The following is a 26,175-nucleotide window of genomic DNA, read 5'->3' on the forward strand; positions in this document are numbered from 1 at the left end:
CCCAACAGTGGTGTGAAAACCTTCTGTGTGGCAATCCAAGGTGAAGTGGGTGGGCCTCTGCTTTGCCCAGGGCAGGGGTACAGAGCTCTCCTTGGAAAGCGTGTGCCTTCATGTTGTTCACTTTGCCTGATAGTGTACCACAGCTCCGAGACCAGCGCTGTTCTCAGTGAAGTTGGTTTGGTAGGATTTGGTGCTGAGCACCTCAGGATCCACTCCAACATCTTGACTATCACCTGTCCTGTTTTGAAAAATGCAGATTTCTCTGAAGAAATGTCTTCAGGTGCTGTAGAGTGAGGCTGCGGTAAACAGGCATGTGTCTTTTTGTTTGGAGAGATGAGGCTCAGATCACTCTGAAGCAGTCATATGTAAAGAATATGATGTGCTTCAGAGTGAACTAAAACCAGTTTTGTTATGTAGAAGTTAGATCAAGAAAATATACAATTATGTATTTGAATAGGGAGATTGTGACATCATTGCTTTTGTTGCTTTGGAGTTGGTTTACCACAGAGGCATGTATCATCTGGGTGATGTAGACAGTTACTAGCAGCATGCTATCTACTGAAGAGTACGATTTAGTTATTTAATTATGCACTTTACAGAAAACTGTTAAGTATCTTTCACCTCTATGCCTCTCCTCACCATGCATATTTGTACTGTCCCAAGCCAATCCAGCTGCAGTGTTCTCCAAGCCCCGCGTTTTGGCTGATACCCATGTCTCTTGGCTCTGCTGATTTTTCTGAGCAGTTAAACAGCACCTGGGTTGTTACCATGTGAATTCCCAGCCTCCTGAGCCCCAGATATCACACTGGCAAAAACTGGCTTAAATTTGATAATACGTCATGCAAGTGTGACAACCTCTGACCTTCCCAAATTATACAAACAGGAATGGTCTCTCCTGCCCCAGGCCATGGCATGACCCTGGGAAGTGGCCTCCCTCTGCTGTGCCAAGCCCCCCTGCAGCAGAAAGCTGAGAGCCAGAGGCCACAGCCTTCAAGCAAAGGCTAGTCGAGGTGATGCATCCCACATCACCGCACTGTCACTCAGTTCACCTTCAGTATGTATATCTTAACCCTGCAGCTCCTAGGCATTTTCAGGTATCCAGGTACCTCCCACAGTGCATTTTTGATTTTGCCAAACAACCGGTGCAGACCCCACCTGCTTTCCCAGTGCCCTGCTTTCTGTGCGTTAGGACAGTTTGGGGTCCCATTGGAAGAAGAGGCTGTATTTGCAAGTGCAGACCTCCCCATCTCCCTCCGTATGCGATGCTGCTGGAGGCTCCCTCAGGGATGGCATCCCACCAGACTACTAACAAAAGGCCGAAGAAGTCCCAGGCACCAGCGGTGTACTCCCTTCCTCCTGCTTTTCCTCTCCTCAGTGCACCTCCCTCTCCTCGGAGATGCCGGGGTCTTGACTGCCGAGGTCTCGGTTTAGGTTTCCCAGGGCACAGAGGAACGCTCCTCAACCGTGAGGCGCTGCTGGGAGCTGACAACCTCGCAGACGTGTAAGCAGATTCCCCCTTTTCCTCCCTCGGCGGGCCCGGATGGAAGTTTTTAAATTTATTAAAAAACCAACCAAACAAACAAAAAAGCCAACCAAAACAAAACAAACAAACAAAAAAAAAACCACAAAACACTCGAGGGGCCACTGGGAGGAGAAAAAAATGTCCTCGTGATGTCTGTGCCGCCTGCGAAATCGTCCCGAGAAGGAAGAGGAGGATCCCGCCGCGGGGACAGCGCGTGTTTGGCGCAAGGGGTGGGCGCTGGCGCCTGGGCCGCGGCCGGGACCTGGGAGGGGTAGTTAAGTGGCCGCGGGCAGCCGCGCTCCCCCCGAGGTGAACGGGAAGAAGGGGCCGGGCCACCCCTCTCCCCGCCCCGGGAGGGGTGAGAGCCGCTCCGCTCTGTGCCTGGGGCTCGGCGGAGCAGGGGCCGGAGTGCCCGGGCCGGCCCTTCGCTGAGAGCCGTCATCTGTGAGGCGCCGGCAGGACATCCCCCTCCAGCGCCGGGTGGCGGCACAGCCCCGGCGGGCAGGGCAGAGCCGGGCCGGGCGGCGGGTGGAACCCCCTTCTCCCTTCCTCCTCCTCCTCCTTCTCCTCCTCCTCTTCCTCCTCCTCCTGTTAACTTGGCCGCGGCGGCGCGGGGCGGTGCGCTTCGCCCTCCGCCGGCGGCGGGGGATGCGCGGGAGGCGGCGGGATGGCCTCGGCCGTGTTTGAGGGCACCTCGCTGGTGAACATGTACGTGCGGGGCTGCTGGGTGAACGGGATCAGGCGGCTCATCATCAGCCGGCGGGGCGACGAGGAGGAGTTTTACGAGATCCGCACCGAGTGGTCGGACCGCAACATCCTCTACCTGCACCGCAGCTACTCCGACCTCGGCCGCCTCTTCAAGCGGCTCCTCGATTCCTTCCCCGAGGACCGGCCCGAGCTGTCCCGATCCCCCTTGCTCCAAGGTTTGAGCATCCTCCGCGGGTCCCACTCTCACTGCTGGGCGGCCGGGCTCTTTCCCGGGGGTGCCGGTGGCAGGGCGGGCGGGAGGAAGGTCCCCCCTGGGGGAGAGGAAGGGGATGAGGAGCCGTATCCGCGGCGGGAGCGGACCTTACGGGGCGGGAAGGGGGGCAGAGAAGCTGCGTTTTAGTGGTCGGGAACTCCTCCCGAGATGTTGATTTCTGTTGTAATGTTTTTGGTGAATATAGGGGGGGGGAATGAAGGGGGGAATGAAGGGTAGCCCCGCAGCCGGGGAGCGAGCCGGGCGGAAAGGAGTCCCCAGCCCCGCCGTTGTCCGCAGCTGCGCGGCGACTTGGGACCCCGAGCTGGGCTGAGGGAGCAGAGGGGTCCCCGTCCGCGCTGCTCCTCCCCGATGCGTCCGGCCTACCCAAGGCTTCCCGAGGGAGGACTGGAGGGGTTGTTGGCAGGAGGACTGTAGCTGAAAAATCTCTGCGTGTTGGTATGTTGTTTGCCACAAGGAGAGGAAAATAGACCCGAGGCTGCGGCGCTTGGCAGCGGTCGGAGCAGCTCTGGGAGCTGGCATAATTCCTCGCATAACTTCTGCGAAACAGGGAATTGCACCAGCGTTTAGAACCGTGTTTTCCGTTTTCGTTTCTGAGGTGGATTAACCCAGCTCAGGGGATGTTGGCTATTCTCACGTCTCTGTGTGCAGAAGCAGAATGTACCTGTTAAGCTGTCTTGGGGTTTGGCTTTAATTTGTGTGAGGTGTTTTTTAGGTACAGTTACATGTTTTGCTCGAAAATATTTCAAGTGTGTAGAGTGGTGCGGAGCATTCGCTCATCTGAAAATGGATGTGTGGTGCAGCACTTCCCCTCTCCCCAGCTGTTTCAGTAACCACATTAATGATCTTATTGAATGGGAACGGGGAGAGGCCGGTATTTCATATGTGTTTTCCTCTATAAGAGGATGGCGAAGTTCAATCCTGCACTCGTTTCGCGTCTCACCTTGCTAGCGGGATCCCTTTGAAGAGGGTCTGCGTTTGATATCGGGGTGGTTTGCCACCCTGGACACCGGAGTTATTTCAGGGCCCTACCTGTGTGGCAGCTGGCTCTGTGCCCTGCGAAGGGCGGAGATCTGTCGACCTCCCCCTAGGCTGACCCTCCAAGGATGTTTTCTGACGTGTGTTCCCAGTGAGAAAAGTCATTTTCTTACAGTCCTGCCAGATCCCTGGTGGTGGGGTGGGGGGGTGATTATTTTTGATGCTTCGTCTAAATTGCCCATACCTTTCCTGCTCTTTGCCTTCTTCGGGTGACTCCCGGCGCTGGACTTTTCCCTTCTCGCAGCCGGGAGTGGCCGCCCGGCCCCGCCGGCTCCGGGAGCTCCGCCGCCGCTGCTCGCAGGTCCCTAGTGCCCTCTGCAGACGGCTGGGAAGGGCGCAGGGCTGCCGGCGTGGCGGCGGCCTCACCAGCCCCTAGCTGCCCGCTCCGATAGGATATGCTTGCGCGGCTGGGTGCTGGAGGGGGGCTGTCTTCCTTCAGCTTGGGTGCAGGCTGGGAATGGGAGAGTCCGTTGGCTGTTCCTGCAGACCCCTGTCCCATACCCTCAGCACTGCTGTGTGCTGGGCACACTGTTCTTATACAGTGTCTCACCCAGCTAGGTTGCTGACCAGGGATCTCAAGTATTGTGAAAAATTATTATTCTTTGCAGGTGCCCTACCTAAAGTACTCCCAAGTGCTGAGTGGCAGTAAATTCTAAATAAAATGGCCTTTATGTGCGCTTGGCAGCTGGGCCCTGCATTTTGAGGGTAGCTCCGGAGTGAGCCTGCCTGTGGCCTGCAGGGCACAGCCAGGGTTACTGTGACTAAATATTTGTCTTCCCAGGGTGCCAGTAGTCCTTTTACTTGTTGGCTTTATTGGGCCCTGAGAAGTAGCTTGGCAGCTGTGCCAGGGCGTGTGCTGGGTCTGGCCGCAGATGGACTCAGTCCTTGCTGCCGCTGGCATCTAGCCCCTCCCAGCATGCTCCCTCCCCATCACTTAGGCACAGGAGCCCCTGTGCATCCTAAAGCCATTCTCATCCCTCAGTGCCCCTCTCAAGTGAGCGTGGTTTCTCTCCTGTTTCAAGACCTGCCACAGCTTTTGCAAAATATTAAACTGTTTTCACATCTCTCTAAGGCATCATTTGCGCAGTTGGAGCTAGATGGGATTACAGTCCCTTGCGCTGGCTTTACTTGGCAGTCCCAGGTAATATACACCCTTAGTGCATGAAGAGCTGGGAAAGCATAAGCATCCTCAGCCTGCAACACTCAATTCCTGCCTACGACCTGGAGCCAGCAACCTTCACTTACCCTTATCTCAGGAACAGGCGTACCAACCTCAGTAGAATTGGGAATGAGCAAAGCGTCAGTCCACAATTTAAAAAATCGAAACTCAATATAAGCAGACCATGATCTGTTCAGCTTGGTGAGGGGGTGGGGTTAACTGTGCAACAGAGACAGAATAAGAATCAAGAGTAGTGTCAAAGCAATCACAGTGCGCTTCACAATGTCAGTAATACTCTGGTTAAAATTACGCTGCTCCTGCTCTAAAGAAGATGACTTTGCAGAGTATGTTCTCTGCACAGAGGACACTTCATCACACCAGCATGTTAAAGCGACCGGCCACAGCCGTGTGTAACTTCACAAAATTGAAATGTAAAAATCTCGTTTAACTAGGTGACACTGATGCAAAGCTTTGGATGTAAGAAGAGATTGCATGGGCCGTGTCCGGCCTTTACAAAACTCATGTGGTAAGCATGGTTTCTTAATGTCCTGTTTAAAAACAGACATCCTAGAGCCTACAGCGAAGCTCAAATGTACTTAATCCAGCAAAAACACCTGACAAAAGCACACCCTTGTACGTTCAGTCATATGTGTTTGTGTGTATTTTTATATACATACAAATGTATATGCATATGTATGTGAGTTTGTATATGTGTGTGTGTTTATCTTGGTCTTTCTGAAAGAAGGTAATTATTAGCTGTGCCTTTTATCTGGAGGAAGCGGTAAAATGTTGCAAACCAAATTTGCATTGCATTGAAGGACTCCAGAGTCCCTACAGATTTGCCTAAGGAGCATTAAAAGGACAAGCATTATCCTACAGCTCAGTCAAGCTGCAGTACGTTAACGTTTAAGGGATATGGTTGAGGAGTGAAAGCTTGAGCTATTTGATGTTATTAACTTCTTAAAAGAAGATTTTTTTTTTTTTTAAACATCAGCAATATTAGAAAGCGTTGGTTGTTACCATTATTGCTGGCTTCAGCAAACAGCTCATACTGAGCAGGAGTGTGCTGCTTTCCTTGCTCAGCAACAGCAAACCATCCTCTCCATTCCTTTCTCCGCCTTTGTTCCCTTGAACTGACTTCCACAATGCTCTCCCTCTCTGTATTTCTCGGAGCTGCTGAGTGCTTTGAGATTACAGAGGGGAGAATGGGAAGTATAGTTTTCTGCAGTGGCTGCTCATCTTACCCTTTCTTGATACTAGAAGAGGGGAGGTCCCCAGGGGGAATATGGCATTCACACAATCTGGTCTTGTCTTTGATAACTAATAAGAACACGTGGCAAAGTGCACCCTTGGCATCTGGAGCTTGCTATGATGCTAAGGGCCAAGCACATTCAACAACACAGGACATCCTTCTAGTAAGCTGGTAAACAAGGTTAAATATGTGCATATCTGCAGGGTGACTAAATATGATTCACTGTGGTGTCACTAGTAACTTGCTAGTATTTTGTGTCTGAAACATGCCCATCCCTTGCTCTAGGCAAAGGCACAGAAGAGAATCACAGAAAAACACAGGCTAGTTCACTTTTAGCAGAGCTATAACACAGCCTCATGTTGCTAAACTGTCTTTCTATGTGAAAAATAAACAAGCTTTGTATGTAAATCAGTCTTCATGAGAAAGGCAGCACTATGGACTTTGAAGCCAACTTAGAATTAAAGATTTAAAAATAATGCAACAGGCCAATAGACACTGGAAGTGAAGTATAAACCTGGAAAAGTGCTCTTTGTTCCCCTCCTGTTTTCTCTAAATATTACTTCTGGTGAGTTCTCATCTAAGATTTATCCCAGAACTTGATCCAGCTTCAGTGCAGTCAACAGTCAGACACTTGCCTCTGACTTCTGTGTGGGCAGGATCAGCCCCTTAAGCGTTGGACCAGGAAGCCTGAAGAGCTCATTAGCAGCCTTTCAAAGCTGGGATTTATTTTGCCCTTGAAGTGGCAGGTTGGTTTCTGGCAGGCCTCCTCTGCCACTGTTTTGTTGCCTTTGTCATCAGAACAGATGCTCGGGTACTCTTCCAGTGTCACTGTTCATATTGTGCCTGCATGTAGCGCCTGATCCTGCTCTCATACTCTGAGCCATCAGAAACTTTCTTCAGCCTTACAGATCTACTTTTTTTCTCACTTTCCAAAGTGCTCATTTTTCTGCGCCTCCTTTTTTCCATGCCTCCTCTGACTCATTCTGCTCTGTTGTGGCCTTTTTTCCCCTTGCTTTCCTTTCTGTTATTTTCTCTCTGCTTCTCCAAGTTGCTTTCCCTGAGCCACTTTCTGTTCCCTTTGCTTGCCTCCAGGTTTCCCTCACCATCTTGGTGCCATCTGTGATTATCTGTGACTCTCCAGAACTTTTCTGTTTCATTCTGCTTTGCTGGGGCTCAGCCACTGTCCATCCATGGTTCTCCAGTAGTGGTGGAGATTACCTCTAGAAACTTTGTGTCTGTAGCTTGCCTCATAGCATAGAGGTGGTCACTTCACCTGAAGCAGACCCTGAGCGGTCTCTCCCAGATGACTAACACTGGGCTCTAGGTCTGAGGCTCTGCCCTCCAGCCTGGTTGCCTCATACAGGAAGCAGTCAATCAGCTGTTTTCAGTGTCCGAGTGGCTGTGCTCCAGGAAGCACACATGGGAAGCTCCTTCAGGGCTGCTGTTGGAAGGACTTGCACAACGCAGAAGGCAGTTTCTAAAGAGCCAGCCCAGGAACATTATGTTTGCTTGCAAATGTCGTGTTCATAACTTATGGTTTTCTATATGCTATATTATAGTGTTGTTGTTGTTTACAGGACCATCTGGGAGTGTGATTTATGAGAAGAGGGAGCTCTACAGAGGCAGCATAGTGGTTTCCACAGACAGCAGCTGTTCGGGTGCCGTGACAATACAGATAAATACACTGCATCTATTGTGCTCTTTTGATTGTTGACATTGTCAACAGTTCATTAGTGGAGCTTGCTCAGGGCTTCTGTCTAGCAGACAAAAGATGCAGCTCTTGGTTATCAGGCTCTAACAGTGCTACATAACCAAAATGAAGTTCGGGGCTTCTGGGTTTGTTTTCTATTAGCTAAATTTCATGGTTCATCAGTAATGATGGAGATAAATGAAGCTGGCTGTGTTGTTGTAAAGAGAAGCCCAAGTTGTCTTTTTGTGGTGAATAGAGGCAATGTGTCCGGGAGGATTTTGGTGGAAAGGAATTGCAATGATGGAAAAGAGGTGTTTTTTTTCATGACAGTTCTCACCTGATAAGAAATAAGCACTGCATTTTTCATCAGGCTTTGACTGCTATGTTCACTTTTATCTCATGCTTCTTTGACATCTTTTTCTTTCTTGTGGCTCATTTGCATCAAGACAGGGAGCTCTGTGAGGCTGACTGTTACCAGGAGGTGTCACCTCCCATCCAGATCCTGGGAGATCCTGTAACTAAAAATACATGTGTGGAAAAACCATCAGCTGGAGAGTCTGGACTTCTCAGCTTTTAACTTGCCTCCCTGCTTTGCATGGGTATTCGAGTGTGCCAGGGTCATCAGGTAGTCATGGTCACAACCTATGTTCTGGAGGATTTTGGTTGGGCAGTTGTTTGGATAGGACTTTTCTCTGTCTGTATTTTTACATCTGCTGCATATGAACTGCAAAGGAAGAAATGGCCCATGTTAGAGCTAGGTGCGTGCAGTGCGGGCAGGGTTTTGAAAGCTCCCTATCTTTCTGCATCTAACAGATTTCTTTTAGTGTCTTCAATATGCTCATTGCTACCTATTGGGACTTCTAAAAGTATGGAGTGACTTACATGCACGCTGTGTAGTTGTACCTCTTAAAAAATCCTGTCCCTATTTTGTTCCCCAGCATCAAGTTTAAGAAGGGCAGCACAACACGTAACAAAAAAACATCTACCTCCCTGCACCTCCCTTTTCAACTCTGTCGTATCTTTTTAGCTGCTCCCTGAGTAATGCTACCAGGAGATGGGCCTTGTCAGGGGTACTGCATAAATAGTAAACCTTTTGTAAAGTCTTTAGAGACTCTAGTGACTCTTGTCATGTTTGATGGATGAATTTCCTCACGAGGGGAAGGGACAAGTGTGTCTGCCCCAAGAGAGGGGTGTGGTAGAGTTAGGCAAGAGGCATCTAAGAGTTGTTGCTGGAACTGCCATACAGAGTCAAGCCAGTGCCATAGCTAGTTCTGGGATCTTGCCTCTAGTGATGAGAACCAGATGCTGCAGAAGACAGCATGAGTAACCAGCAGAGAACAGAAAAGTGACAGTCTTGGTCTCAAGTAATTGGAGATCTGATATCTCTGATTGCCTGTAATTATCTGCCTTTCTCTGGATTTTATCAAGACTTGGACTTAAGGGATTCCTGTGGTGTTATTTCTGCAGAGTTAGTGAAGAAAAGTTGTGTGAAAAAAGCTTTCCCATCTGTTGTTTCTTTGTAATTTCCTGCCTTTACATACTATTGAGTATTCATTTGTCCTTCTGATGACCTTTTATCCTATTCTCCTCCATCAGAGGAGGCAGATGTAAATGGGAGCTATTTTGCTCTCATCAGAGTCCAGTCTGAGATGGCTAATGCCATAGTTCCCAGGCAGCAAGGCTGAGGAAACATGAATCTGCAGGGATGAGGGATTCTACCGTGGCAGCTGCTGGGAGAGAGAGGCATCATGGCCATGAAGCAGGGAAAGATGCCAACTGAAGTGGTCTAGAGGAGAGGCCAGTTCAGCAGAAGGAGAAATGCAAAGCAGTGCAAAGGAGCAAAATAGCAGAAAACATTGGGCTGAGTTACCGCCTTTCATCCCTGATCCATGTCCCTGAGTAGCTTCAGTTCCTGCATGATTCTGTGGAATATCTACCCACGGGGTTATTCAGAAGTCAACTGGACATGGTCCCCAAGCAGCCTGATCTGACTTTGGAGTTGGTCTTTCTTTGGGTGAATGAGATGAAACTCTTCCATTGGACATTATTCCGTGATTTTGTATACATCCTCTCATGGCTGGGGTCTTCCTTCTATTGCTCCATCTACATCCAAAATTATGTATGTGTGCACATGGGTTAGAACGTATCTGAGGGAAAGGCAGAATGAGGGTACAGGATAAAAAGACTGAGTGCTGCACTGTTAATGAATACTGTAGCTGGGGGAAAGTGGCATATTTCCTATTGAAGCCATACAGCCTGATCAGGAGAGGCAGCAGAGTAGCGTTTTCCTGTGCAAGAGAGCTTAAGTGTCTTGCCTAATGATTTGAAATCCCTAACTGCTGCTCATGGGCTTGTGCAAAGAGAGAAGGATGGGCTCCAGATCTGAATCTCTAGGCCTTAAAACTTTCTTGCAGGTAGGTTAGCAGAATGCAATAAGATTTCTCCCTGGATTTATTTGCCACTCTTTTCATAGGATACCTACTGTGCAGTCATCCCATAGGGGATGGAGAGAGGATTAGGTGAGGTGCAATATTTTGATCTTCGTGTACATACTAAAATACACAGCATTTAGGAGTATTGCCATTCTGTCTTGCATGCATCTTCAGAAAGTACACCTTGGCTTCAGCTGTTGCTCAGCCTCCTATACATACTGAACTGATTTTGAGAAAGTAGGAGATTCCTTTGGCATAATTTGTTTCTCCCCTGACCACAAGCCTGAAGTCCTTCAGATCGGAGAAATAGGGTTTGCCCGCAGTTTGAGATCATGTATACATAGTGACTTGTACATAGCAACACATCTCTAGAAGAACAGACTTCTATGTGTCATCATTGAGAGATGGCATATGAGACATACTTGACCTAGGCATGAACTTACTCTTCCTTGGAGGCATTAGAGGATTGAGTGCATTCCAAGGAAGGTGTTCATTGTGGACACTGACTGTCAAGGCTGCATTGTGATTTCATTACAAGCCAAGGAGCACATGCTGTGATGATTGCTGTTGTTTGGTAGAAGCATGCAGTGTGTTACCTGCAGTTGTCAAAATGTCATTAGTTGCAGATTTGGTGGCTCACATGGCAGGAATAGGACAGGCCTTCCATGGCTTGTGTGCTGACATCAGGAACTGGCTCCCAGTTCTTCCTCCCCCTCTGCTAAGCTTATTTCCTGTCGTTTGCAGCTCTGGGCCCCTCTCCCACGCCGTGAGCCAGTGTGCCAGGTACACAGCTGCTGGCCTGCTCTCAGCCTCCTGCAGCTGCTCCGGCACCAGAGTCCCAGAGCAGGAAGGATGCTGCAGGCCTCTGGTGCTGCATGGGCCGTGTTTTTCCAGAGACATGTTGCTGTGTGTAAAGTTGCTTGGTCTCAAACTGTGGGCAAATCCTGGGACTCGTCATCTGGAAGGGGGGAGAGAAGAGGGCAAAGGTATTGAATGAGATCACTGACTAGGGTGGTTGTGCACACAGCAGAACCCTGCTGAAAGGGTATTTTCCAGGTACAGGTGAGTGCCACCCTGGGTTAGGTGGTGTGCCTGTATCGTCCTTCCTGTCACCCAGCATGTGGGCTCCCTTGTGCACAGGGTAATGAAATCTTAGAGATTTGTGATATTTGGCAACAGGTTTTATGGTTAAAAAGGAGTCAGTGGGACTCAAGCCTTATAGACATAGGTGTTTATGTCATTTAAATCACTTGAAATCATAATTGTCCAAGCACAGTATGGGTAGCAAAACAGAGAGCAAAGTTTTCGTGGGAGGAATTTGTGCATGTTTTCCATTAGCAGTCATACAGGGGCCAGAGCAGAGGAAAAGGCATGAGAGCAGCCTTTTGCCATGACCTCACTAGGAGATTTCCCAGCTCTAAGCTCAGCTCTGTGGCATGGCTGAACAAGTGGAATAAAGCACAACCAGTTCCAGGCTACTGATTTCTTTACTGGAGTCTTATTTTTGTTTTATAGTAAACTCTCTGAATAAGGGTTCTTGGGGTCTAAAAGCTCCAGATGGAAAGACAGGCACATATTTATAGTCTGTGGGCAGAGACAACAGCCTCAAGACGTGTTGTAGCTGCTGTACAGATGCTGCATACGTGGCCAGTGAGTCCTGCGCACTCCAGATGCATCCAGCTTGCGGTGTGTTTGTGTCAGGGTTAATGGATGGTGGAGGTGCTGGGCTCTGTCTGCAGAGTCAGCTGGCACGTGTGTGTCTGTTTGTTCAGGTGTTTCCAGCATCTGGAGATTCTACACCGGTCTCTGGCTTTTGGTTTTTTCTTTCTCTGCCTCATCAAAGCTTATGAACAGGGAGAAGACAGGCAGGGGAGAAACCCCACAAAGTGAAGAATAGAGCTGGAAAGCTTGGTTGCGCTTCCGTGAGCTTCTTTGTACAAGTCCTGTTTCCTGCTCAAACTCAGTATAGTGCCTGGGTGAGAGAGGAGTTTGAATGGGGCACCCTAGCCGGTAGTCTCTTACTTCTTCTGCAAAGGCTGGGGTTTCCTGAGGTGGAGCCTTTGACAAGAGCAGTTCAAGGCATTCCTTACTGCTCACCTAATTGTGCTGGCAAAGCAGAGGCAGCCCTGTATTGCGGTGTGGGAGAGGAAATGAGTTGCAGGGGAGGGTGAAAGGCCTTCGAAGCAGTGTTGCCACCAGAGACTTCACCTTGCAAAACCACAGTGTTCCTCATGTGTGTCTGTGCTGTGGTGGGTGACAGCAGCCAGTTACTGAGTGCTGAAAGGGATCAAGAGGAGGGACAGGGGCCTCTGCTCCTCCTGGCTGCTTGGGTAGGCAGTGCCTTGCTCTGGTTAATGTGGCTGTAGGGTTGTGAGCAATCCCTTGGGCTGTGGGATCACAGACTAGGACTAACTGAAAACCACAAGGGCATCTGTTAACTCTTAAAAACAGAGACTTGTAGAGTTAAGATAAATGAGGGCCTTACAAACCTTGTGGCTATTGCAGAAGAAATGACAGGGTTCAATATATATACACATTCACGCAATTACTGTGTATTTGGACTGTAGATGTATGAAAAGAGAGGCTTTAGCCTCTGTACAGGGAATTCATGTAAGGTCAGCAGCTTTAGATCCCAAAGCTGTGCATCTGTAATCATTAAGCACGTATATAGGAAGCTGTATCATTTACTGTCCATCCTACGCTGTCTGCCTTTTGGTTTTGAAAAGCTGCAGTAAGAAACAGTGTCAGATGTTACAAGTCATCTGTACCAGTTTCCAAGTCAGAGCGTGGGTTTGCATGGCTGGTGCCTTTCCAAGAGCTGGAAGGAGGAATATACCAGGGCTGGAAATTCCTGGTGAATGCAAGAAGCTGTAAAACCTCCCACTGGGTGATCTGTGACAGTGTGACAGGCTGACGGCCTTGTTGGACTTTTCTTGCTGCAGCATAAAAAGGCAGTGTGGAGCTGCAGATGCTCTGCCTGATTACTAATGAGAGAAAATCCTAGCTGCTTGGCTGGTTTTCCTCGGGGGATGAATATTCAGTGTTGTTGGTGAGGTATTTTTTTCTTCTTCCTCTCCTTACCTCCCCCCTGCTCTGATCTGAATATCTTCATTTGTTTGAAAGTATCCCTCTTCCTGGTTTCCCGCTTCCTGAAAATACTAGTTTCAACAGTAAATGCTTATTTGGGAAAGGGTCTGAGGTGGAAGGCATATTTAAGAGAGAGCGTTTGAATGCCAGATCCTGGGTGGGTCAGCAATGAGGTGTTTCCTGCAAGGTGAGAGCTGCAGTCGGGCGGTCTCTGCTCTGATGTGTCAGTATTTATGCAGACTGGATCAGGACTAGCAGGAGAAGTGGAGGCATCCCATGGCAGCTGGCACCGGGGTGGCTAGATCTGTTTTCTCTGATGTGGGCTATTGCAGGGCGACAGCATGTTTCTAACATCATAGGTGGGTGTCTAAGCCGTGGGGCCGTTGGCAGCTCTTTTTTTAAGGGAAGATGAAAACACCTTTTTTGAAAGGTTTGAACTTTGTTTAAATGTGGGATGGGAACGTGTTTGTGGAAGGGCAAAGCAGATCCACCCAGGCCTGCTCACACCCAGCAGTTAGGAAAATGAAGGGTGGTGGTCTGCAATTGAGGTCTGTAATGTCAAGCACAACCCAGCTAATACACAGGCTGTGGACCCATGCAGATGAGTTAATTCACGTTTCTATCCCTTCAGAGAATTTCCATGCAAAGCTACCTGACTGTCATGTACACTGGTCAAAGCAAGATACACAGCTTATATGCCTGCTGGTATGCTCTGCTGCACTGTCAGAAGAGGGAGTGAGCTGTACCGGGGTGCGGTTGTGTATGCTGGCAAAACCAGGGAAATAAAGGACTGTCAAGCAGTAGAAGGGCTTACGCAACCAGGCTACTTTTGTGGGACAGCCATCAGGTAAACCTGGTTGCTCCAGAAACAATCCCCATTTTATTTAAAGCTGTAATTGGAGGAGAGCTGACAGCTTCAAAGTCACACTTTCGTCTGGAAAGTTTGCATGGGATCATATCTTGTCGGTAACCAGCAGCAAGGACTGGTGCAGACTGAAACTGTGGATGTTATCCCTACACTGAATGTTTGATTGTTCTTTCTGTACGTTTGTCTTTTCAGTAGGGAGATGGAGAAGCACTTAGTTTAACGCAAGTTTAGTATCTTGAAGTGATACACACAAGTGATTCTCACAGGCTGCTTTGCAGATTTTTAGTTTGATGGTTTTGATTTATTGGATCTTTTTCTGCTCCAGCTTTTTGCTTTTTGTTTTAGGCTTTTTGTGGCTTTTTGGTTTTGATTTTGTCTTGGTTTGGTTTACCAGTGGAGCTTGTTGAGTTTAATAATCTCTTAGGTATTTAATTTTCATTTGTGTATCCTGCTCCTTGGAAAAGATGCATGAATGTGGAGGTGAAATGATGACTGGGTTAGAAAAAGTAGGTTACAAAGATCAGAAATAAAAAAGCTGCTAGGGGGATGGGGGATTTGGGGGTTTACTTCTTCTCATATTCCCTGTACGTTCACGTAACCTGTGCTATATTTCCCTGAGTCTGCTAGAGGAGGGGGAAGTTACAGGTGCCCTGCATGTTATACATATGAAATGTGGTATTACAGTTGAAGATCCCACACTGAGCAATTCGAAGTTAGAAAGATTGTAATGCATCATTCTGGACACTGGACAGCACATTTCCGCTCTAATCCCTTCTGCAGCACTGTGATAATTCAGTGATTAGTGCATACATATATATGTACACACACAAAGTTGTTTTGCGCTTGAAGAACATGATACTGAGAAATCTTCTTTGACCCGCTCACTGCAGCTTACATGCAGAGAAATAAAAGACTGCCCTCAAAGCCTTTTGTTTAGCTTGTGTTTAGGTTTTAACTCTTATCTGCGGATTGTGGCATTTGGGTTCTTTCTTGGGTTCTTTTGCTTTGTATTGACAGGAAAAAGGATGAATCATGGTATTTTTGGAAGCAGAAAACAGGCTGTTTGATTATCACTGCTGTAAATGCTGTGTAGTGAAACTGTGGATGAGGGCGTAGGTGGTTCTACTTCTGCTTGTCTTGCAACTCTTAAATATGATCATAAACAGCTGAATCTGTTTTTAGGCTTGCAACTCTGCTTGTAACTATAACCATCTCTGTTTGGGGTACATGCTTTGTAATCAGTGTGGGTTAAAAGACATTTCCGGGAGGCATGATATTTGAGGTTGTTCCACACCTTCATGAGTGGCTGCTTCTGGCTGCTGAAATGTGTGTACACATGGAAGTGTGCTTTTGTCTGTGCTCATGATCTCTCTACTTTGTTTCTAGGGCTCATCACAATAAAAGAAGCCCATGATACAGAAGCCAGACTTAATGAGGTGGAAAAGCTTTTGAAGACTATTATAAACATGCCATGGAAGGTGAGTAAGCCAAGTTCCACATTTAGCCCAGCTTGACTCCTCCTTCATGGTGACATGCACTTTCATGAAGGTAGAAAGTGATGGGCTTTGCCAAACTCTGGAAAAAATCAGCAGGTTATTGAGTATCTTGAAGAAGTGGCGAGTGCCAGAACTGTGTGAGAAGGTCTCCAAGCTATTGCTTGTAATAAGTCTTCCTGTTGTACTGAGAAAGAGTAGAAAGGGAAAAGAGGGACAAAACAAGCTACTGGCAAAAAATGTATGTCTGTTTCTTTTTGTCTTTTAAGTATTCAAGATCTGAAGTCGTCCTCACATTCTTTGAGAGATCTCCTTTGGACCAAGTTCTAAAAAATGACAATGTCCATAAAATTCAGCCAAGCTTTCAAAGTCCAGTTAAAATATCAGGTAAGAGTTCTTAGCTTCCTACGGTCTACGTAAGAATTACAGAATGAAAATTACTTTATTTTCTGTTCCCCTTATTCTTCTCCATCAGCAATTCCAAAGATACTTCTCAATAGTTTGCTTTATGATATAGAACATAAAATTAGACATGATGTACTATGCAACATGCATTCAGGCAATAAAATGGCAGGTGAAATCAAAGGCTGATTAAGGCAAAGAAGTGGATGTGAGGAAAATGCAGTTCTCACTGTATGATAGTGCTATTACCACCTAGGAAAGAAATTTTGAGGCTATTGATACAGTTCAGTGAAAACGTAAGCTCAGTACCAAGTGATGAGCAAAACCAGCAGTGAGAATACTTGGTATTATTAGGAAAGGAGCACAACCCCAACTTGAATGCAGTGCGCGCAACTCTGTTTTCTCTATCTCAGAAAGGATATAGTAGAATTTAAAAGCATGCAAATAAAGGACAAGGATTCAAATCGTTTAACAGCTTCTCTAAGAAAAAGGTTAAACAAAGAAGGACACTTCAACTTTGAGGAGAGATGACAGAGTGGGGATATGATGGAAGTCTACAAAGCTATGAATAGAAGGAGGTCAATTACCCTGTACTTCTCATGAAACAAGAGCTATAGGTTATCCAATAATGTTGACAGACAAAAGGCTTTAAACAGAAGAAAGAAAGGTTATGATGTTGTTTTGTTTCCATATGGAACACAGTTGAGGAGTGGAACTCATTGCCATAGCATATGGTGGAACTGAAAGCATGAATGACTTCAAAAAGGAGTTAGACAAGCAAGTGGAGGGAAAGTACATTGAGACGTCACAGGTGGAGGCATAGAAAGTTTCTAAACCACAGATTGCTAGTGGGTGAAATGGAGAGCAGCATTACTCTATCCTTGCGTATTCTTTCATTTTTTTTTCCTTCTTCATCTGCTACTGACCATAGTTAAAAGTTTGTGAGCCTTAGGTGTGCCTGGTTTGTGTTTCTATGCTCAAATATTTTGTTTGAGCCTAATGGCAACTGCTGGGTTTGTGTCAGCAAAAGAGCGTATTTCAGAGAGAGAAATAAAGTGAAACACTACATTGTCCTCTAAAGTGCATAAAGTGTTTAGCGTAAAACTAGTTTTCTTAGGTACTAACAGTGTATCAGTAATGGCCAATCAGTGTGTCAACATGCTAAAGACACAAACAGTGTGTCCTGAAGGACTGGTCTTATATGCAGGGTGGACGTGTTGTAATAGACCCCAAGCTCTAGTTCTAAGTGAACTAGTCCTCCATTAAATAAATACTCTTTAAATTAAATGGCAAATGGTTTACAAGCCCACCGGTGACTCCTCAGAAGTGTACCAAGCCTCAGTGAGAAGCGTGGTCTTGCCAGCCTGTCTAGGCCAGTGCCTTCTTGTATGGCCACTCTGAGCCCTGTCTACGGTGCAGCACAGGGATTGTAAAGAAAAGTCCCCAGGGCTGTACTGCAAAGTGGGGTGATGCAGGTCTGGCTTCCGGGAACAATAGACAGGAGCTGACATGTGTGCCTCATGCCCCCGTCTGTGCCTTGGGAGGTTTGGATGTTGCCTTAAGTTGATGTGGAAACCTCAGGTAAAATTCCTCATGTGCGTGTTCCTGACATTAGTCATCTCCCAAAGGGTGAATGTGGTTACTTGTTTTGCTCCTGAACACCAAGATGTGTTCTTAGCTCTGACCCTGAAGAGCATATTGGCTGGTTTTGTCTGAAATACGTTGCTACCCTGTGAGACTGGAGCTGCAAAGTGGGTCCTAGCACCTGCCCATTATGAAATGAAAGATTCCCAAATTATATGCTGTAAAAATGTTTCAAAGGGTGGCTGCTGTCGGTGGCACCTTGCAGGGTTTATTTGTTTGTTTTCTAACAGGTAAATATCAAGAATAAATGTTTTTGGAATTGCACTGGTTAGAAAAGACATTATATTTGTATATGTATTTGGAATTGCAGCATTGCTCTGGCTCAGGGCTTTTTGCTGTTTGGAAGGGTTTAATACAATTTTGGGGAGGGTGTGTACCGCTTAGGGCACATGTACTCTGTGTCTGTGTGACTGAGTATGTCACATGATGGGTACAACAGAGAGAAGATGGTCAAAGTGAATCATAGACTCAGAACGGTTTGGTTTGGAAGGGGCCTTAAAGCTCATCTAGTTCCAACCCCCTGCCATGGGCAGGGACACCTCCCTTGCTCAAAGCCCCATCCAACCTGACCTTAAACACTGCCAGGGATGGGGCAGCCACAGCTTTGCAGGGCAAACTGCGCCACTGCCTCACCACCCTCATAGTGAAGAATTCTTTCCTAATATCTAATCTAAATCAGAACGAGGGTACCTGGCTGATGGACAGAACCTAGCAGCAAAGGGACCCCTCCTGCAAGTCTGTGTATAGAGGAGCTGTGGAAACCATGTTACCTGAATAATTACATGTTTTGTTTTAATTCTGAATTAATTTTGGTAGAAATGAGTCATAATTAATTAATTGGAGGAAGATTTTCCTACCTGTGCAACTATCCAAAAGCATCTTTTGGTAGCTAGTTTTATCATTTAAGTTATTGCTGCAAAGAATTTAAGAACATAGGCAGAAATTTGATGATAATTAGTATTTGACCGGTCTGCATGTTGCTCACTGGAAATGGTTTCAGTGTCTGCAAGCGTCGTCAGTAGATGGCGGTAGATGTTAGCGCCTGAAGCCGTTCACACAGCAGTGAAATGCTGTAACTCTTAGGTCATGTGAAGGACGCTAGGGAAACACTGGCATTCATGTTAGAGTGCAGCTTTCTACGTGGCTTGCAGGCTTAGAAAAGCAGCCAAAAAGGTTTTGTATTTTCTGAAGAAAACCCATACTGTCCCGCGGTGGTCCTGCTTAGGGTGGTAGGTAATGGGGAAGAAAGGGCTGCCCTCTTAGGTGGAAAACTGAATTTGAATTGATAGTACAAGTCTTATTCTGCAGTACAATGTTGGTCCAAAATGAGTCATGGATGAAGAGTGATTCTGCTGGGATTCAGTGTTCTTACCACCCCTAAAGTGAGTCGCAGTAAAATACAGACTGAAAGTCAAAGATGACTTTCTCAAGAAACACATGGAAGTGAGTTCTGGTTTTACCTTAATGTAGGAACATGTAAATGTACATTTGAAAAGATTACCTCCCTTCTTCTTCCTGTCTTATCTCCTGCTCATTACTTGAACTCATTACTTACAGTTGAAATTTGTTTGAGGATTCCCTGTGTCTTGCATCATATTTTTTTGTCACGGGCTAATTTCCTTTTGTTTGTGCTGATAACAAGGCTGTAACACAGGGTTCTCATGCCTTGAGACACTTACTTAAGTCAGTGCTTATTTCTGTAGAGATGTATGTTCATTTTGTGGTGGCCTCAGTTTCATCTAAGATTGTGTGAGCAAAATAAATCCTTGTGGCTGGCTAGTTTGCCTTTCCATCTAGCATAAATGTGGATTGACTTCTCATTCACATCAAATACTATTCTTTGATTGTAAACTCTCCTGATGGTAATAGGTCAGTGGAATTAAGTGTAAGTTTTAGCTATTCTTGATTGAAGACTTCTTACACAATGAAAAACAAATAAGCAGAGTTGAAGGCAGTATAGAAGATGGTATTGCTTTACATGACTTCAGGATGGTGGTTGAATTAGCTTGGAAGATCACTTTTTATTTCCTTTTTCCTGTCTTTTTGATTTTTGCTTAATTGGCTTAAGCCTGGGACTGTCTAGCAAAAACACTATTATGTTTTGGTAGTGGTAGGTTGCAATGTATGGATGGGCTGCCATTCTGCTAAGGGTGATGGGAATTTTGCCACTGGGAATAGCAGCTGAAACTGGGCCTCAAATTGATTACGTGCATAAAATTGCTTAAGCACTGGCAGTTTGCAGATGTAAGAAGCTGTGAAACCAACTCTGTTTATTCCTGCTTTCATGTGCAGATCTTCAATGTCACACACACATCTCAGTTCCTAACCATGTCAATTACTTATGATATGCAGCTGTTTTCCAGCTTTTTTTTTATTCTTATCTTGTTTCTTTTCTTCTCCTGACAGAAATCATGCGATCAAATGGATTTTGTTTAGCCAACACTGAAACAATAGTCATTGACCACAGTATACCCAATGGAAAAGAGAAGCACCTGGATGTAGATTCAGCAGAACACTTGTAAGTGGGGTTTGTGCATCAGTAATGCTGTCAGCTTCGGATAAACTGAACCTGTCCTCCCAGCAAAATGTTATCCTCTGTTTAGGAATAAGACAGGTACAGCTGTCATTCTGACTGGTTAAATATTACTGAGCCTGATTGCTACAGCTTCACAACTCTTTCTATTAAAATGGATACAGTGGCTGTTGGTGAGAATGATTGACACCAAGGAGCTCAGTCAGTCCTCTGTGTATGAAAAACAGCTGTGACTGGCATAGTTGTCCTGCCAGGTGAGAACAGAGGAGTTTTTTCTTTCTCTCATGACTATGATGAGAGCTATTTTGAGCTCCTGACAAACATCCTTACAAATGGAATATCCTACAGCAAAAAGTATGCTTTATTTGGGAAGCAAAACACCATCCTCAAGAGGGACACACATCCGTGAACGTAATCAAAGGAAGCTCAGCAGCTGCTCAGGTGCTGTGATGCAGAGATTTGGTGAAGCATGTATATTTCATTGCAGCAGGGGGAAGTTAAGACTAGTCTTATTTGTATATTCTGCCTCCTAATGCATGTAGGTGTGTATGTACACACCTCTGGGGTCAGAGGGCTTTTATGTAGGTCTTAAGTTAATGACTGTGTTGACAGATGTGTATTGATGGAAGTCTTCTCCCACAGATTTCTGTCGTAGCAGGTGATTGATATTTCAATAAGCTTCAGGTAGTGAAGCATTTAAATATTTTTAATGAGAAACACTGACCTACTTTTTCATTAGAGCAGTCAAAATGATGGAAACAGAATACTGAAAGCCTTATGGGGGCTTTATCTTTGAATAAGGTGCTTTGTCTTGCCACAACTGAAATGTGGCCATTGCCAATCTGTGGAAAGGTTTATAGCTTGACAAGATTTTGTCAGGGGTTGGAGTGTATCTCTGTCTCCAGTGTGATTTCTTGAAGCCTTTCTATTAATTTGTCACTTAGTGTTTTGAACCTTGACCTTGCTAACAGCATCTAGGATTATGAGCTTTTATTAGTGAGGCTGAAGCAACACACTGGAGGTAATTCTGTAAGGCCAGTGTCTGGAAATTAAAGTGGCTGCAGACCAAGCAAAACTTACTGGTCTGAAGCAAAACCTGCCATTATCTGAAACTGTCACCCCACTGAAGTCAGAGAATATTAAGGGCAGACAATACTAATATAAAAACTGTGTGGTAGGCATGGTTTCCCAGAAACTGCAGTGAAAGAAATAAATCTAGGAAAACAGCCTGGCTTTGTGCATTTGTATTTTATCTTCCCTGAAGGAAGTTAAATCAAGAGTAAAGAATTTAATAAGTTTTAAATGCCTACTTTACATGGTACCCTAAATTTGCTCATCCTGTAGCTGTACTGCGTTGTTGAGAGGTAATAGCTAGGAGACAATAGCATTTGTGTAGCACAACTGTTCTGTAAAAATTGAACTTTTTTAAAAAGCAGAAGTTTTCTATGCTGTTACTTTCGATGTAGGTTAGTAGACTAGACAGGAAGCTTTAAAACTTTAAAATCTTTTAAGATCTCATGCAGTTCCTTTTTGGTCTGCGTAAAATTAGATTTACAAGATCGGTGTCTTCTATTCTGAAATAAGTCAATTCCTAGTGGACTTGTATATCCTCAGATGGGGACCTTTTACTTTCATCAGCATTGAATGCTGTGTGACTTCTATGTTTTGGCTGCTGATGTACTTGAATCAGACATTTTGCAAAGCAAATCTGTATTTTTTGGGGAAGCACTTGGAGTTTCAACAGGTAGCATTCATTCTCCGATGTTCTGCTGCACTGCTTAGCTGTTCTAACCTGCAGTGCTACCTACCCAGTGATCCACCAGCTGGAAAGTCTCATACTTCTTGCAAAAGAAACTGTAACATTTTTGCAAGTTGAAATTGCTTACTCTTGTTCTGAAGTAGCTGCTTTCTTCTTCCTTCATTTTCTCTCTAATTTTAGTTGGCAGTACACTGTACTGTTGGAAAATGTGGTGAACCCAGTGTGCTCTGCATCCATGGGACATAAATAGTGTGGTTCTTGGAGTCCTTGGCATTCCTTTTGAAAGGAAAGGCGGTAAATTACTGATTGAATGGCAGAACTCAAAAAGTGCTGGTAAATGGTGTCACATCTAGTTGGTGACTGACCACTAGTGATGTCCTCAGGGCTCGGTATTAGGGCTGGTGTTGTTTAATATCTTCATTGATGATCTGGATGAGGGGGTTGAGTGCACCCTTAGTAAATTCACAGACGACAACAACTTGGCTGGGAGCATTGATCTGCTGAAGGATAGGAAGGCTCTGCAGAGAGATCTAGATGGGCTGGATGGGCTGTGGCCAATGGTAAGAGGTTTAACAAGGCAAAGTGCCAGGTCCTGCATTTGGGCCACAACAGCCTCATGCAATGCTACAGGCTTGGAGAAGAGTAGCTCAGCAGAAAAGGACCTGGGGGTGCTCACTGATGGCCGAAGAGCATGAGCCAGCTTGTGCCCAGGCAGTCGAGAAGGCAAACAGTGTCCTGGCCTGTATCAGAAATAGCACAGCCAGCAGGGGCAGGGCAGTGATTGTCCCCCTGTACTGGACACTGGTGAGGCCACACCTCAAATACTGTGATCAGTTGTGTGCCCCTCATTACAAGAGAGACATTGAGGTGCTGAAGCTGGTCTAGAGAAGAGGGTCTGGAGCACAAGTCTTATGAGGAACAGCTGAGGGAACTGGGGTTGTTTAGTCTGGAGAAGAGAAGGCTCAGGGGAGACCTTATCACTCTCTACAACTACCTGAAAGAAGGTTGTAGTGAGGTGGGTGCTGCTCTCATCTCCCAAGTAACAAGTGACAGGATGAGAAGAAATGGCCTGAAGTTGTGCCATTGATCCAGCCTGTCTAGATCCCTCCATAGAACTTTCCTACAGTCAAGCAGATGAACGCTTCTACCCAAGTCGGTGTCTGCAAACTTACTAAGGGTGCACTTTATCCCCTTGTCCAGATCATAGATAGAGTTATTAAACGGAACTGGCCCCAGTATTGAGCCCTGGGGAAGACCACTTGTGACCAGCCGCCAAGTGGATTTAACTCCATTCATCATAGCTCTTTTGGCCTGGCAATCCAGACAGTTTTTTATCTGGCAAAGATTACACCTGTCCAAGCCATTAGCTTCTGTGTACCTTGCTTCTCTCTTCTTCCTGGCGAATAAGAGCCAGGATTAAAAGGATAAGGAAGGTTATCTTTACAGCACAAGAAGTGTCTGTCAGAGTACTTTGGGGAAAAAGTAGCAAGGGCAGCAGTTTAGGCATTTAGGAATCTGACTGTCCATAGTAGTTTGCAAAGTTTATTTTGCGAAAAAGACCTGTTGGGAACAGTACACAAGCATTTTGACTGTTGGGTGTCCTATACAGCTGCTAGCTGTAGTAGGCAGTCGTGGTTAATTTGGCTTGGTTTCATTTGAGCAATCTAGAGCAATGCTTTGCAGACTCTGTGCCCATGCTTCCTTTTTGGTGGCAAGGAAGGCTTTCTGAGTAACCACAGCATATGAATACAGCTGCTTTGTACCTCACATGCCACTTGTAGTACCCTATCAGTGAGACTGAAGAACCACAGAATCTGTGGGCCCTTCCTGTTGTAATAATCTAGTTTTATACAATTGACAAGAGAAAGAGAGCAGAATCTGAATAACCTTCTTGACTCCTGTTCTGCTTTCTTCTTTCTGTCTGCCCCACTGATATGCATAATCTGTTGTTTCTGAATCACTAGCAGTCCTTAAGACAGCACAACGTGACCTGTGAAGTGTTTGCAAGATACCAAGTCTTCTGCACGTGTTCCCACACATGCAGGCAGGCAAACTGCCTGGGGCTGTACAGGAATGAGGGTAATAAACATTCAAAGTTCAGCCTCATTTCTGTTTCATTGTAAGTAAAGAGCATAGCAACAGCACTGCAGGAGAAAATCGATGTGTTTCTGCTCAAAAACGTTGTGACCCTCATAGTTAAAAAAGAGGTGCAGAATGAATGCAGTTTCTGTCAAAATATTAAAGGGAGAGTGTGAGAAAAAGGAATCTCACAGTTCTTCAAGTCCTTTGCTTGAACTGAGCTGAGATTTAATCCTTGGCCTGCAGTGACTACCTTTAACTGCTAGGCTATCTGAGAAGATGTAAAATGTCTTCTTACTCCAAAAATTTAAGCCTCCTTGGAACAGGAATGGTATAAATGAGGAAGGTTTAACAAGTTGGTGCTTTCTGGTTGAGAGCAGGCGTGAGACTGTGGGTAATCCTTGCTGAAGTTCAGGTTTAACACAGGAGTTAGGAAGTGAGAAGGAAAATACCAAAGCAAGTGAAAGTAAATGTGTGAATCTCTCTATATTTGGATGGTCTCTGCTTGTCAAAACCTAAATCTTGTGCCACTGGGAGAACAATGAGGCTCTGGAGGAAGGACACTATTCATTGTTTCCTATTCGTGTTAGACATTAGACCTCATACAAAAGCCAAACCCAGAGAAGACACTTCATTACCTGTGAAGTGAAAGGGTGAGAGTTCAAGTTCAGGCCGGAAACAATGGCAGTTTCCTTTCCACTTTTGTGTGGGAACTGAGTCATTTTGTGTTGTCGCTACATGCTGTGAGAACAAAATGGAAGGATGTATACCTCAGCTGCACGATTCAGTCTTCCAGGGCTCACTTGCTGCTTCTTTATCTCTCACTAGTAGGTTTGAAAGTCAGGGGTAACAAGATGATCTGCTTGTGTGCACCATGGTTCTCATTGGCCTGTGGCTTATTCATATATACATGGGTGTGGGAAGGAGGAGGTGCAGATGGGATCAACTCTGAGTACTTTCTGTAAAGATTTTCCCATTCCACAGAGAAAAATATTCTGGACTTATAAAAATCTCATTGTAGAGGTATCCAGGATTGTCAGACAAGAAAGGGTGTCCCAGGAAATGATTCATTTGTTAGTAGGAAGGGAGCCCTGGGGGCTGAAAACAAATTAATAATGTTTTTGATCTGGCTCATCTTAAATGCAGTGTGGTAAACAGTGAGATGTGAAGTTCAGGTATTATAATAACCAGTGCTGTGAAGAGTCAGTTTAATACTAGAGAGGAGTCACAAAAGTCCCTTTTACTGAAGACTGCTATCTTAAGAGAAGAAAACTTGCTCTCCTAGTATGCTGTGCAGCTGTGTTTGAGCACAGCTTTAAATGGGAAGTCATCCTGTTTTACTGAAAGCAAAATCTTCAGATTATTTGTTTCCATAGGTTATAAAGAAGCAGGCTTTCTGTTTATTTAAGGACATGGAGAGCAATGGTTTCCGTTTACTTCTCAACTCTCTCTAGAAGAGTTGAGTCTTGGTTCATGAAAGTGACAGTAGATGCCATTGCAAGTGTGTCCTAGCTTAACAATATGTAGGCTGAGAAACTATAGCTTCATGATTCACAGCTGATCTGCATGAATCTTAATTGACATCTTCTAGTATGAATTTGAGTGTCAGGCTGCCAAGAGAGGGAGTGAAATGCTGAAGCTTTGGAGAAAGAGTTAGGACTCTAGAACTTCATCTTGCAAACTGAGCTTCACAAAGCTGAAGCTGCAAACCGGCATTAGAAGCACTTCTACTGCAACACTGCTCGGGTGTGAAGCAAGTCCACATATTTCATTTACTCATAATATTAACATGTAGTACCAGCTGCTATACTGCATTCCTGCCTGCAGCCCTTTTTCCAAGTAGTCCCATCGCAAATATCTTTTCTCAAAATTCCCAGGGGTCAGTCTTCAGATAACCTAGACTTCTCCCTCTCCCTCAGTACCCTTCTTCCAACTCCTTTGACTTTGATTTTCTGAATGAACATTAGTGACTTAATGCCTTTCAGTGTTCATGTTTTCTATTTATTTATTTCTCCTTAGGTTCGAAAGTGTTAGCGACTTTACCTCAGAGCTAGAAGACAGCGATGATCCAACAGCTTATGTCACCAATTTGACATACTACCACCTGGTCCCATTTGAGACTGATATTCTGGACTGAAGGCTGCTCAGTGATGCAGTCAGCCAGCATCCAGCTGACCTCTTTGTCCATAGGCTCTGCTATCACCGGTGTTGCATCTCTATGAATATGGCTGTGCAGGC

At 45.6% G+C, this 26,175-nt stretch overlaps 1 protein-coding gene across 1 annotated transcript; it reads left to right on the forward strand.

The window, feature by feature from the left end:
* Positions 1-2,189: 2,189 nt before the first annotated feature.
* Positions 2,190-26,074, forward strand: PXDC1 (PX domain containing 1; the record flags this gene model as incomplete). Its single annotated transcript, XM_080610699.1, has 5 exons — positions 2,190-2,445; positions 15,414-15,505; positions 15,790-15,907; positions 19,973-20,084; positions 25,957-26,074. 5 exons carry the CDS (start codon positions 2,190-2,192, stop codon positions 26,072-26,074), a joined length of 696 nt encoding a protein of 231 aa, XP_080466825.1.
* Between the last annotated feature and the right edge of the window lie 101 nt (positions 26,075-26,175).

Source organism: Psittacula echo (genome assembly GCF_963264785.1).
Source record: "Psittacula echo genome assembly, chromosome: 2".
Lineage (NCBI taxonomy): Eukaryota > Metazoa > Chordata > Aves > Psittaciformes > Psittacidae > Psittacula > Psittacula echo.